General features: G+C 37.3%; 1 protein-coding gene across 1 annotated transcript in view; it reads right to left on the bottom strand.

Moving 5' to 3' along the window:
* LOC140227564 (sphingomyelin phosphodiesterase 4-like) overlaps nucleotides 1-12,568 on the bottom strand; it is a 31,307-nt gene extending 18,739 nt beyond the window's left edge. Inside the window, exons 1-7 of the mRNA XM_072307981.1 lie at nucleotides 12,460-12,568; nucleotides 11,089-11,178; nucleotides 9,710-9,925; nucleotides 8,850-8,952; nucleotides 7,997-8,058; nucleotides 7,254-7,411; nucleotides 3,483-3,515 (exon numbers count right to left, since the gene is read on the bottom strand). Coding sequence (XP_072164082.1) covers nucleotides 3,483-3,515; nucleotides 7,254-7,411; nucleotides 7,997-8,058; nucleotides 8,850-8,952; nucleotides 9,710-9,925; nucleotides 11,089-11,178; nucleotides 12,460-12,543 — 746 coding nt within the window. The 5' untranslated portion in view covers nucleotides 12,544-12,568. The remainder of the gene's footprint in view (nucleotides 1-3,482; nucleotides 3,516-7,253; nucleotides 7,412-7,996; nucleotides 8,059-8,849; nucleotides 8,953-9,709; nucleotides 9,926-11,088; nucleotides 11,179-12,459) is intronic.
* Between the last annotated feature and the right edge of the window lie 2,548 nt (nucleotides 12,569-15,116).

The raw sequence follows: 15,116 nt of genomic DNA, 5'->3' as shown, positions 1-15,116 counted from the left end.
ATCAAATAATACGAAAATGTCTGTGTGTATAATTTGAATGATGTGGTATTACATTCTTCCACCATGGCCTGTGACAAGCAAGAACTTATAAAGTTTCTACATGCATTACTGCATGTTAATCATCATACATACATAAATTGCGTCTTTGAAAGGTTATAGGGATGAATGGTGTAATATAGGCATACCAAGCTTGGAGTACATTAATGTTGAGAACTGTGTATTGGTAGAATAATTGGCCTTCAGATCCACTGTAAACACATGGCAACAGTGCATGTGTGTGTTTGTGTGTATACATACATCTGTACATGTGCAATATAATCCCATCAGTGAAAAGTGTGGGGAAAACTTTAGTGTACACTGTGCCAACCATTATGACATCACACATCTAATGGTCTTCTGGGGCAAATAATATACAAATATACTGCCTGAGCCAAGACCATATTGCATGAACCAACAAATTTGTTGCAATTTTGTCTGCATCAGAGAGGGTACTAATAACATTAATTTCTTACTAATAAAGTAACAGACCAAAGAGAGAACAGTTTACCAACTTAGGTTTTAAAACAGGAAAACATGTAACACAGTGAATAAAAAGGTACTAAAATCATTGGAGTTTCAACTTTTCAGAAACAATACCTACTTTCAATGCCAAAAACTGGCAAGTATGGGAATTAAAATTTGTCTTGTACAGCATACATGCATTTAAGTTCCCAATATATACATCTAAACTTTTGCTAGCACTGGAGTGAGCCCATATATGAATATTTCTACCTTGATAACACATGCATCTGCAGCAATATACACTAAAAAAATGTACAATCACTGCCTGAAGATAAGAAAACAAAACAGAAAGGGGTGTTTCAAAGTTTGGCTGGCAGTTAAAACTATGAGAAAACACATGCATTCTCAGGGCTGCCAGCATTCACTCGAGCCATCAGCGAGGGGATATACAATACTTGTGCATTATGTGCATGCTAACTGGCAATGGTACTAATTCCAAAATCAGAGAGGCATTCATACTCATTTGTTTAAAGGGACGGTATAGTTTTGGTTGTGGTCCTAATAAAAAGTGGGTCCCATCTCTTATTAGGACCATTTTGGTTTTGGATATCTCGGCCATTTCAAGACCAATTTTCATCAAATAAACTTGGAATTCCTCTTTAATAGAATTGTGCGCTCTTTCATATCTTTTAAGTGGTTTTGAAATGGCTGAGATATCAAAAAAAAACAAACAAACAAACAAACAAACAAAGTGGTCGGAATAAAAGCTGGGTTCCACCTCTTATTCGGATCACAACCAAAACTATACCATCACTTTAATATCTAATGAAGAATTACTGAATTTTTGGGGGACCTCCCTGCTTCCTGACCACTGCACTATCTTCTCTTCCTTCTTCTACATATATACTGTAGTTTTAGCTTGCTTCTAGACTACCAAACACTGATGAAACTACTGAAATATTTTATTTCTTTATTTGCATTGGGTATGAATATGGGTGTGAACATGAAAGTGTGCGCAGGGGCGGCAGCACATACTTGTTTGACGAGTCACAAATGCTGGTGATGACATGCAAATGAAGGGGTGGGAGCAGGACTGAATGGGGACAGTGATGAGGCAAAATGAAGAACTGGCTGAATGCAAACACTACACAATGCATCACTAAACAATGTATCACTAAACCTGCAGCCACTGTTTATAGCAGGAGCACAAACATCTTTTATAGCCATGATGTGGATTACATTGTCAAATATTCACATTTTTTTTTTTTTTTTTTTTTTTTTTTTTTTTTGCAGGGGGGATGGTGTTTGCTGGGGCAGGTATCAAGGGCTTCATTGTGAAGACAGAGGGTACGTGTATCTGATGAACCAATTCAACCTGATGCAGATCTGTCCAACTTCCTGCTTCTTTGTGCCAGCTGCTCCCCATTCTTCCTAACATCTCAAATCTGAGGATTATATTAATCTAAATCCAGTAAAAATGTGGGGACAACTTCTCACACTGCAAAAGACCACTTGACTTGTGACCACTTCTTTCTCACCTGCGACCTTAAATCCCCACAGGAGCACTTCATTACTGTAGCCTAATTATTAAAAAAACAGCACAGTATCCCCACTTCCATGCAGGCACCAAGAGGTTCTTAGAAGTATGTCAGAACATTGTTAACAATTTTCATAACCTTTTGCATATCCCTGATTGCTCTGGTGCACCTCAAATGAGAAGTCAAATACCTGAATAGGATCATGCTAACCTACTGAATGTAATCTAAGCTTCCTTCAGATACATATGAAAATTCTGGACATCACTGGTTTAATACAGACAACCTATTAAGGTTCTCAGCATTCATCTCTTCTGAAAATACTAAACAAAAATAGCAAAACAAATACAAATTGCATGATTTACAAATTTGAATGCACATGCACATTGACAAAGCAGGTGAACATACTGCATGGGTAGAACAGACGTTACCAGTCCAAACAAGTATCAAATGAAATGCAGAACTGAACAACAAAAAATGTGTATATGAATACCATATATATGAAAGTGAATCTGAATGACTGAATCAAAATAAAAAAACAAAAACAGAACATAGAAAATCCTGTGGACAGTTGATTTTTGCAGTTAATAGCTCCAAGCCATGATAAATAAAGTAAAACATGACGGTGCAATATTACAAACTTCAGATGTTATAAAACACAAAACTCAACTTGCCACACTGAAGGTAGTGTTAGAATAGCAAGAATGAGCATCTAGTGGGATTTGCAAACCAAATCAAAGCGTGAAATGTGAAATCTAGAGTCCATGGAACCCAAGTTGCCATAGGGAAATGTGTGGAATCATTACTAGCTCTTTCTTTTTTTATGCCATCTATTATTTGATGACAATTAAAAAAAAAAAAAGATTGAATGACTAAAATCATCCTTGTGCTTAGACATTTGTACTATGGTGATATGTCTTTAGAATCTTCTTCAATCTATTGGCAATTCCCATGGTATAGGAGGACAATTAACAAAAGATGTTGCCACAGATATTTCTCTCAATTTGCTCTTTCTCTCTGAAGCTGCAGTAATCATTCAAAGAAAATAAGAATATAATTCATCTGTCTGAATTCAATTACAATCTTGTTTTAGGGTAGACTCACTGTAATGTAATAAACAGATGGACTGGATTGACGGTTTTCTGTTCAAAGTTTAAGACACTATTCAAAAATACTGTAATCCGCTCCTTTCACAATTGCTGACAAAATTCTGCTTTCATATGTTTTGTGAATACTTCTAAAACATTCTCTCTGGGACACCATATTAAGTGGTGGACTTCAGTATATCTTTGACTGAATTGAACACACATTTCCCTATAAATTAGCATAAGGTGGCTGATGGAAGTGCATGGACAAAAGCACGACATGAAGCTCAAATATTCTGGAACACTTAGTAGCAGTAGCAAGGATGTTTTTTTCATTGGAATGTTGCTTGGGATGACTTACAGATAGTGATACAGAACGCCATACTGTGGAAGTCTGCAAAGGGAAAATGGTTGAATCTTTGTTTTTTAGAAGAGATTAAGACAAGAAACTTCAAGATACAAACTTTACACACAAAAAAAAAGACAAAAAGAGAAGCTGATTTTTTAAGCAATGCTGGCTAACACAACACTACACAGACAGTGTCTGACATGGAAGCGAAGACACAAAATGATCCATCCAAAGGGTTTGAAAAGCTATGGAGGGAAGTTATGACTCCAAAGATGAAGTCCAGGGATTTTTGACTCCCCAAAATAGCATTTCAAACCCGGAGGTAAGAACTTTTTGTGTGCTCGTTCTCAACAGCAAAAGTCACTATACTGTATGTTATATCGTATGGGTTAGTCAAAGAATTTTAGAGCAACACAGATCTTTAACTTGAATTTTTCATGGTGGTTTTCGCAGCATCAACAAGAAGACCACAGCACGCCAATTAGCTGGCTACAGTAGGCACTACTAAACACACCTTCAGTGTCTTTGCACACAGTGCATACATTGTACCTATTAATTGGGAGCTCAAATTTTATCATGTGCTGTTTCTGATGTTTGCCATTTGTTAATATTTGATAATGCTCTCCCAGCATTAATGATTTAATGAAATGTTCTACCAAATTACAAATGGTCCACTATAATCCGGTCATGGTTATCCAATTGCAGACTGGTAATTGACTAACCCATATAATAACACAATAGCTGTAAAATCCATCTACAAGTAATCACGTTCAACGAGTGTGATATGATAGCATCTTGCAGGATTTAACAAAATAAGAATGCATGATACATGTAAAGCCTCAAAGAACACAAACAAAACCCCCAAAATGCATCATCACACCTTATAAACCTAATGGATGTCAAATTATTATGACTGGTGAACCTTGGTGTAAATAATGCATCAAACCCATGCACTCTGATGAGTGTCTATGCTGACTGTACTACACCTGTGACATGTCATGCTGCAAGAAATACCAAGTTTAATGAAATCATATCAAATGTTCCTCATGTTACCAATGATAATGCCCAATTCATCATTTACAGATTATGAACCTTGGTATGTAAATTTACATTTATTACATCACTTACAAATTACAAATTAAGAAAATGCTGTTTTATGACGGTGGGTCTAAATCTAGTCAAGGAATTCATTCTCAAGATTTGTACCACTTATCTATCTATCTTTTTTCTTCTTCTTTTTTTTTTACAAATTTATTTTCAAAAGGAAACAGTCTGTACCTGGTTTTTAAGACTTCAAGTCTGCAAATTACACAATCACAATCCATGCTTAATTTCAGCATCCACATCTATGTCCTAAATCAATCATCAAGAATACAAACTAATTCCTACAAAACAGCATTAAAAAGAGGATGAAACAACAGAATACTCGACCTCTTCAGAGATTCAAGATACATCTCTTCATCACACAATGTGAGCAGCTCAGAAGGAAGGGGATTGAATTATCAGCCAAACAATATCTTTATGTTAATGAATCAGGAGAGTTATTGAAAAACCTTCTATTTTACTTGACACACCAATGTTTTCAGTAACAGCCTCATCTTCCGGTGTCTATACATTTGTACTCCTTTTTATTACGTGTTGATCTGCATGCCACCTTAAAGGCCAAGTTCACCTTCATTAACATAAGGATTGAGAGAATGTAGCAATATTAGTAGAACATATCATTGAAAGTTTGAGGAAAATTGGACAATCCGTTCAAAAGTTATGAATTTTTGAAGTTTTTGTGCAGTCACCGCTGGATGAGAAGACTACTGCAGTGTATGATGTCACATGTGTACAACAATATAAGGAAAATATAAAGAGAATTTCACAAAATTTCATCTTTTGAAAAAAAGTACACATTCCCTTGACTCGTTACGGACGTATGTTATGGGTAATATTATTCCCATTGCCTTTAGAAAGAGGCAAGTCAAGTGCTCTTTTATTATGCGAAAAAAGTGAAAATATGTTGAATTTTCTTTACATTTTCTTTATACTGTTGTACTCATATGACATCACGAGCCCTAGTAGTCCCCTCATCCAGTAGTTCCAACACAAAAGTTTTAAAAATTCATAACTTTTGCATCGATTGTCCAATTTTCCTCAAACTTTCAATGTGTTCTACTAATATTGCTGCATTCTCTCAATCCTTATGTTAATGAAGGTGAACTTGTCCTTTAACCTGTCTACTTCATGAGCAGGATTTGTTTTCTTTCTGCAACAAGTAAAAATAAACTGATCACAGCTAGCTTGAGTTGACATAACTTCAGCATAATTAACATACTAATAATTTTTCAAACTGAACTTAAGAGTTTGAAAGAATAAACCACATACTCAAAGACACACACACACAAAAAAAAAATCCTCACACACGAAGTCATATTTAAAAGAGGGAGTACAGATACATGAGAGCGAAGACATCCCATAAAACTTTCCTTTTATCATAAACTTCATGATTTTCCCACATCATAATCCTTCACACCATTTTCCTTTGTATGTGTTAATATCACAAAAATGAATATGATTTTTAATACAAGGGGTTCAGTGATTGGGGTAATCACACAAGGATCTGAAGCATTTTTGTAACACTGCAACTTAAGCTTTTTAAAAAGTGTATACTGCAGAAGGATTGCAAAGCAGTTTTATGTAGTATGTGCACAGGATAAATGTCATGTTTCAAATGTCAACTTCTAAATAAATGTGATTTGAGATACCATATCTTAGCGAGACAACACTCTGGGAAGATTACTTGCAGCATATGATAGAATCATAGGAGTAGTATAGCAGGCATGCTTCATGAATCGTTGAACCCAATATTCCTCCAAGCAAAGGGGGAGCATTGCTCCTTGTCCCAAAGTGAAACATTACCCCCACCCATGAAAAACACTATCCTCCTCAAAAAAAAAAAAAAAAAAAAAAAATGAAATAACAATAACAATAAAAAAATTTTACACAGCCCTTACAAGCAACCTTGGTTGCCAGTAGCAACCACTGCTGGGGGAACTCCTGGAGTGAAAAGCACTATGATCATTGACTGACTTGGTAAATATATCACATTTAAATGAAAGGTTGGCAAAGAGCATCAAGTCTACATCAGACATTTACCTCGCTACTCTTTCAGTCAAAATGCAATTCTGTACTCACAAAAAAAAAAAAACCTTTCAGCAGATAAAAGTCAACAAGTGATTCCAACCCTAACACAAAACTTAGTGACTGCCTTATCAGGCCAGGTACTTTGAGCATTATTTTACTTAGACAACAGAGCAGGCACCATGAACAAACAAAACAATACTGTTTTCATATTTGATGATCCTCTTCATGTGACTATGACAAATTAAGTCAAAGAGTGCTCCTACTATCAAATCCAATGTAATGGTACATTGATTCACCTTCTTTACCCCCACTGTGATTGTGAGCAGATGCTCATATCAGCTGTCTTACTTTTGATATTGATTAGCACCAATGACCAAAGACCAAAAGCCTGTCAAAATGGACCATGTAATCTTTGAACAGCATACAGACTTTGTGTGGTTACACTTGGTCAAATGCTATTGAAAAAAACACAGACTGGTAACTCATGGCCATTAACCCATTGAGGACAGGCTGATTTCACAATAACATACATTTCCCATAGACACCTGCCCAAGTATACTCGGGACTACCGGTAGTCTTCAACGAGTTTATGTAGGTAATATGGACAGGTAAAGGCTTTAAAGGCCTCGAACAACTGGGAGGAGTACTCACCTGTAGGGTGATAGATGGCTGGCATTGGGGCTAGGGGTGCTGGTCGTGATGGGGACCGGGGGTATGGAGCGGCCATCGCTGCGCAGAAAGTAGGACAGGTACTGGTCCAGCAGCACTGGGTAGAAACAGTCCTGGGGTTGAGCCCAGGTATTCATAGACTGCAGAAGAAAAATGTTATTTGTCTTAGAGTATGTGAATTGAAAGAGTAAATTAATTTTTCAAAAATAGGTATATTGCCTAAGCTACCTTTTAATTAGATTTGTGCCGTGTTTAAATTGTCCAGCTTCCATAATTTTAAATGAACCACGTTTGTCCCATGCATACCTTAATTTGTCTCTTTCTTTTTTTAAAATCCCAATCTTTCAAACCTTTAAGATATTACTGAGTCAATGCTCAAATTCTATACTATCTCATAAGAACCCTAATACTAACATGTATATGTACCTGCATTGTACTCATATCATACCTATAACATCCCAATTACTGGCTTGTTTCTTTAATTCTGAGGAGAAAAATATATGATATATATTTTCGTTGTAGAATCAAAGAAACATGTCAGTAATGTGCATAGTATATGCACTAAAATCTTTCATATCTTTGACAATCTAAACATAAGGCAGAGCTGCAGAAAATATTGTAAATCTACTTGGACCTGCTGCACAATACATGATTTCTCTGTTACAGAGTGGAATTCTTTAAGTACTTTATGGCCTATGCATCACACAAAAATGGTAAAGACTCACCTGGTGCACCCTGTCACTGACAAGGAAATATGCAAATATGTACATGTAGTATTCAAATGCATCTAAAGTCAACAGAAGTCAAGGATAAAAAGTAATATTTTTGTGAAGATTAAAACATACATTTTCTTCTCCCTCCCCCCCCCCCCCCCCCCCCAGCTTTAACACAACTCAGTGTTTGATACTCAACAAAGACTATTCTGGAACATTCTGAATGAAACTTAATGTTTAGTGGTCATGCAAAAGATTGACTACGGGTGAGTGCATCTCTAGTAGAAATTTACTTTGCAATGAGAGCAGTGAATCAAATACCACAGATCAGAGCAAATTTAAGCATAAAGAATAAAAGATTCAGAGTATTGTGTCTTTTTTTTAAGATTATCAAATCATTAATTGTCTGTGTAAAATTTCTTCACATGTTACATAAAGTACGGTACAACATACAATACGCTCATCATTTTGTGATAGCTTCAAATGTTTGTGCATGCTTCAAGTCAAGCTCTGTCCAGCTGTTACATTCATTCATAATTCCCCTCCAGGACAGAGAAGTTTTATTTCTTCCAAAAAAAGTAAAAAACAAAACAAATCCTTTCAGTATTTGCTCTTTTGTGTACAAGCACATGTGAATTTTTCATGAAGCAAGCATAATGATCACAGAACAATAACTCCAACATCCTGGTCCAGGATGCAGCATCTAACGACACCCTACTGTAACTTTTCTTTTTCAAATATCTCTCCCATTTTGGTTCAAACTTCATCCGTAACTCATTTGATTTGCCCTTTTTCTTTTTCTAAGCAAATTTTTTCTGCATCATAGCATAGAGGCAGCAGATATACATTATTTGTATAAGGATACTGAGCATAACAGCAGAGGGCGCCCTTCCATGAGACTGGTAAGCAACCTTGCCGTGGTAGAATGGAGGAATGATGCCTGCCATCAGAGACTGTCTTGTCGGTGCCTGGTGTAGTGAAGACATAAGCATCAGAAACATAGACACGGTCAGTTATAATAGTCTGTACTAGCCACACAAAGGATGTGGCAAAAGTGTTGGGCGAGTTGGCAGACATCTTGAAAATATTCAGCCACAGCAATAATGCTGACATCATGACCTGTGTTGAGCCTTCAGTATGCACAATATACAGTACATGTATACAGCACAAGTTTATTCCTGTGATCTTTGTGAGATTGAATAGACATGAGTGAATCCCTCATTTTTTCTTTCCTCAGATCATGGATAATGCAACGAGTTTGGTTTGAAACATTGTATACATGCTTTCAATCTGATAATCACCTCTAATTTTCATTATGCACTCAACCATTGTATGCTGAAGCTCATTTGTAATTTTCTTACATCATGTTTTGATCTATCAAAAAAGAAGAAAAAAAGAAGTGCATTGAAAAAGATTAATGAATAAGAATAGATTTGTGTCTGAAGACTGCATAGACTCTCTGGGATATCAGGCAAAGAAAGACATCTACTACTTAATTGAATATTCTCATCATCCAATCCCTCCATCAACTATATCTCTACCATGATATCAACAACAGCAACAACAACAAAATTGCAGCACAACATTACCAAAAAGAACAAATTTGTATGGATTATAATAGCAGGAACAAAGATGAACTCATCCTTCTGAAATTGGAGCCATTTGCGCAGATGAAAACTATGCTATGCAGCATACATCCATTAATGAATACATTGATTTATTTACAGGCAGTTTGTCCACAGGGAACTCATATCGCAGGTACTGGTCACTCTGAAGCTTGTAGACCATTGAAAAGACCGGTCCACTGGGGGAGAGGAAGTCCTGCAGGGCCTTGAAGTCTTCCCGGGAGACGTAGTTGGACAGATCATGAAGATTCCATCCCTGATGTCCATTCAGGCCATAGATGGCATCTAGCATCAAAGGGTATACTCCATGGAGATCCTTTCACGAGAAAGTGACGAGAGAACAGAGAGGGGAAAAAAATCTTCATTACTCTCTTTGTTTTATTTATTGCTACATTATTTGTTTCACTGGTAAGATTCTTGACCTCTTTCCTGTAAGTATCAATCTCGATTTAGCTTGGAAAACAGAACCCAACACGACACAAAGAAGAAATGTAACACAGCACTGTGCCTAGACATGAAATCCAATCATTGCCAATAGTGTGACAATAAGGTTTTCTATGAGTGTGTGATATTAGATGTTGAAAACGCAGGGTGCAGGTCGAATAAATTTATGCCTTCTAATCCATAAATGCTTTTTTTTGTTGTTGTTGTTGTTGTTGTTAACTTTACATGTCAGCTGAGCTTAGTGTAGTTTATTGCAGTTGAACATTGATTGTTTAAAAAATATTGAATGGAAATGTGGTATAAATGCACTGTACAATGGTAACATGCACACATAAAGACATTAAACCACAGACATGTGTTGCCAAATAATTGCTTTGGGATGCTTAGAAAAACAATCAGATATTCAGATGTCACATGTATAGTGTGAATCTACAATTTTAGTTCATTGCAAGATATATTACCCCAAACAAATACAATTCATTTGCCCAGTTGACTTCACATACAGTGAAATCAATGTAGCCAATTTCACAAAGATTCTGTCTCAAAGGCCAATCAAAATATTGAGTCTGTTAACAAATCTTTTAATTAACATATCAAAATCTTGAAATTGATATGCCAGGATAGCAACTTTTTCTGTCTTGCAATGTAAATTATCGTAATTTAATCATGAGGCCGTATTGATGAAGAAGTGCCTGTCAAGAATATGATATCAAAATTTTGAATTTTTCTTATTTTTGCCACTGACAATACTGCCACAGGATCATAAAGGTCCTTTATGCTTGCCTTATCAATAGCAAGAATCTGAATCATATTGGTTGTCAGAAAGCATCAATATCAATGTCGATGTTTCACCCCAAACAAACAAACAATGCAGATCTTTCGTTTAAGTCTTCCTCAAAGTTTCATCAGTAGATTGCTTTGATTCAAAATAACTTTCCCTTCAAATATTACAGGCACTACAGAACCGACAAACTTTTATGAAACATCTTTACAGACAGAACCGAGAGGTCTGCAGTCTATGAAGATAACTCTTACCTTGCTGGATGTACGTTTGATGAGACTTTCCAACTCCAAACATCTCGTTTTGACAGGAAATATTGTCGAGCAGTACGACTGGACCTGGGACTGAAGACAAAGTTCATTCGCCTGTTCAGCAAGTATGGTACCTCGCTCAAAACAAACTCACTCTTTGTGCTGCCTGCACAATCTAGAACTGATGTTAGCTGTCCAATTATGCGAATGTGGACTTAATGTGGTGCAGGAGCTAAACCTGTGCAATAGTATTGTAACGGGGAACCAAGTTGAAAGAAGTTGGCGATTGAGAAATGCATGCTTGTGTCTGTCTGTGGTCTTGTGCGATCTAGGAACTGCATATCTTATCCAATTTCATCAACTTGCAATAAATAAATCATTTGAACATAGATTTTTTGCTCCTGAACAGTTGTAGTAAGCTGGTTAGTTGAAAGATCTGTAGGCGTAGCGTACTATACGATGGCCAAATTCAGTTTCAGATTATACAGGCATCATAGGCCTAGAGGTATTCTATGCCGCAATAGCTTGCGAAGAGCGAGTTGTTTTGTGCGACAACATGAAAGTCAACATTGATAACAACACTTCCTGGTGACTGATTTGTTTACAATTTACGCGAGTTCTTTTCTTGTAATTTTTGTGCAATAAAACTGCAATTTGAGTTACCAGAATTTGACATATTTACATGGATGTGAAAGCCAATTAGCACCCTAACATCGTTAAACTTTACACATGATGTAGAGGTCCACATGTAAAAGTTTACATTCCTCAAACTGGTAAATTTAGATTAGACTTCTATAGATAAATTTAGCTAATGATAACGACGTTAGACAGCAGAATAGGAGTGCAAAAATGATAATGTAAACTGCGAAGATGCCAAAACAAAGCCCGAACACCAAACGCAACAGTACTTTAACTGTGTACAAGGAGCACCCGGGGTTAACAGCAGAATAGTTAACTTGTTAGAAGTGCAAATTATCAGGCACTCTTCACAAATTTTTGAAGTGAATTATCATGAACTCAGTGTCTAGATAGTGATACCAAGCTAGGATAGGAAGAAGCTATGTCGATGCAAACAGAATGTTGAAACTAGCTAGGTAAAATTAGATTCATTTCTAACCGTTAGATTCCAATTTCCAGTTTATCAAGACCGCGTCACGACAGTGACTCATGACTAACGTTAGCGAGTTGCAGTTATATGCAGTAGGTCCTACTACCTCAAACAAAACGTTTGGGACTAAGTAAATTAATGGTTTGCTCTAACGTTCCTTTACGTTGACCTAACATGACTATTAATAATCTACATATAAAACAAAGATTAATGTTAACTCTCAAATTCAGCACAGCATGCGATAAAGTGTTCTAAAGCATATAAACCTTGAGAGTGCTCAATTCATCACAGTTTTTAGGCGAAGAAGCACTACCGCCGGCGAAACTCGTCCAGCTCATGGTCGCCGCCATTTCTTCAGATTGACTGATGCACTGCTGGCGCGCGCTCTTCAAGTTCCTCCCAATGGCAGGGAGGTCTCGGTCACACTAAAATCTCTTTGGTCACACCACAGATTTACGAGAGTCGTCGCCCGCAATCGGTTCTAATTGAGGACTGAGTGCAATAGATCAGAACTTCTTAAATTTCTGCTCTGTTGCTTACGACTTCATTCTTGGTTACTTTTTACACTGAATGATTGAAGTGCTTCAAAACGAAGGCCATAACGAAATTATATTATTTTGATGAAGCTAAATGTGTTGTATGAAATGATGTAAGAATAATGGACTCGACATTTTCAGCCATTTGATATTCTACACATAAACATAATATTTTGACATAGACGTGTCATTTCCATTCACCTGCTTTATGACAGACAATTAAACAAAACACTCATTAAAGCTGATATTAATTTCCATTTCGACATTTATTTTCATACGGCAAAACAACCTCATTCATTCCATATCTATTTACAAGCAAACTACTATTTCACATTACCTTAGAGAAATTTTAATTGACAGTCGAAAACAGAGTGTTCATACACGGCGGACATGACATTCTCCATCTCCGGAACACCGTCGACATTTCCAGTCTCATAAAGACAAGTCATCAAACCCAAGGTTGATTTTCCAAGACGATTCCAAGGTAGTCCGTTGAAAAAAAAAAAAAAGAAAAAAAAAGCGGGCGTGAGGCACTACGTTGCACATTCCTCAATAGAGCGCAAACTCTTTCCATTTTAGTTTGGTTATAAGTTTATACAGTGATCTCTCTTTGCTCGTTGACAATCTTAGTGCAGCCTGCTGTTTTGATATTTCTCGCAATCCTCCAAATTCGCATTCAAATCCCCAACCATAGTTACAACAGGCATGATCCGTCAGGCTGGGTTAATCTTCGATACAACCTTCGTAACATACCATTGCCAGAAGATGAAAGACTAAAAAACAAAACAAAACAAAAACCAAAACAAAACAACAACAACAACAACAACAACACACACACAAAAAAAAACAACAACCAAAAAGTTCTCGGCTTTCCGTCGGGCATCAGTCATTAAGTTCTTTCGAGTCTCATTCTCCATAATTTCTTCTTCTTCTTCTTCTTCTTCTTCTTCTTCTTCTACTTCTTCTATCTTCTTCTTCTTCTTCTTCTAGCCCTTTCATCCCTTTCTCTGTATAAAATAAAGAGAATATTAGGGCCCCTATATATACATATATATTAAAAAAAAATAAAAACCCCTCAAAATTCAGACACACTTCGCTGTAAATCACATCTACGTTCATTGCTATTTATCAGGCTTGGTTTTATGAATTTCTTGGAAGAGCGGGCCAAGGGATAAAGCAAGTTTCCTTTCCGCTTCGCGAATCGCTTTTCAAAAAGGCGAAAAAAAAAAAACAGGACGAAAAGTTTTCGTCTTCTTTCGTGTTCAGTCTGTGTCATCTTCTTATCAATTTGCTGATCGACCAAATCCCTCCACTCGATCCTCACCGCAAATGTATATCTCTTTCTTGCACGGTTTCCATCGTAAGACACGGTCTCTGATCATAGTCTTAAAATATTTGGGGATAGAAGCGAACGCAATGAAAGCCATTGTTTGAACGCTTCCAAAATGGGTGCACGTCACGAGACCGACACCCATTGCACGAGTCATACAGCCCACGAGTCATACAGCCCATGAGTTATAGGTCCTACAGCTCACGAGTCATACAGCCCATTAGTTCGACACTAAGCTAACAAGGCCCACGAGACCGACACATTAAGCCCTGTGTTGTATCTGTCGAACTCGTGGGCTGTTTTTACCTAGTGTCGAACTCATGGGCTGTGTTTGCCTGGTGTCGAACTCATGGGCTGTATAGGACTCATGAGATGTATGACAAAGAGATTGTATGAGGACCTGTTTTTAATGTCGAACTCGTGTGCTGTATGACTCGTGGGTGTCGGTCTAGCGGGATGACCCCTCCAAAATGACCCTTGCTCCGCAGCGAGAATGGATCCTCACTAGTAGGCAAAATGGACAAATCTTCAACACCATTCTCCAGCTTCAAATCACCCCCTTCTTGCAACAGTTCATTCATGACGAGTCCCACTTCACTCCCATTACTCTCCCCCGCATCATCCCCGTTGTGTGTCAGTGATGATGATATTGTGAAAGGTGTGAGGTAGAAGAAATTCAGGGACTCTTTTCCCTGCACCAGTCAGTGGTGTCTTGATAGAAATATGCCTTGATGGAAAATTCAGTCGAAATTGAAAAAAAAAAAATGTCCAATTGAAAATGTTACCTTTTATACGTTTACGCAGTTGCGACACAACCCTCACCGTAACAAACATTGGTAGTTTCAAATAAAGAAAATGACCAGATGTTTCATTCAAACAAAAGTACAGTCAAACCTGCCTTAGCGGCCACCTGTCTATAGCGGCCACCTGTCTACAGCAGCCACTCAGAAATCCCCCCGAGCGAAATGTCCAGTTAAAGACCTTGTGTATAGCGGCCACCTGTCTAACGCGGCCAGCGGCCACAAATTTTGTTTCCCGCGGTAGATTTAAACCTGTC

This window comes from Diadema setosum, chromosome 4 (assembly GCF_964275005.1).
Source record: "Diadema setosum chromosome 4, eeDiaSeto1, whole genome shotgun sequence".
NCBI classification, from domain to species: domain Eukaryota; kingdom Metazoa; phylum Echinodermata; class Echinoidea; order Diadematoida; family Diadematidae; genus Diadema; species Diadema setosum.
The sequence above is the reverse complement of the archived record's forward strand: the minus strand, read 5'-3'. Positions and strand labels throughout refer to the sequence as shown.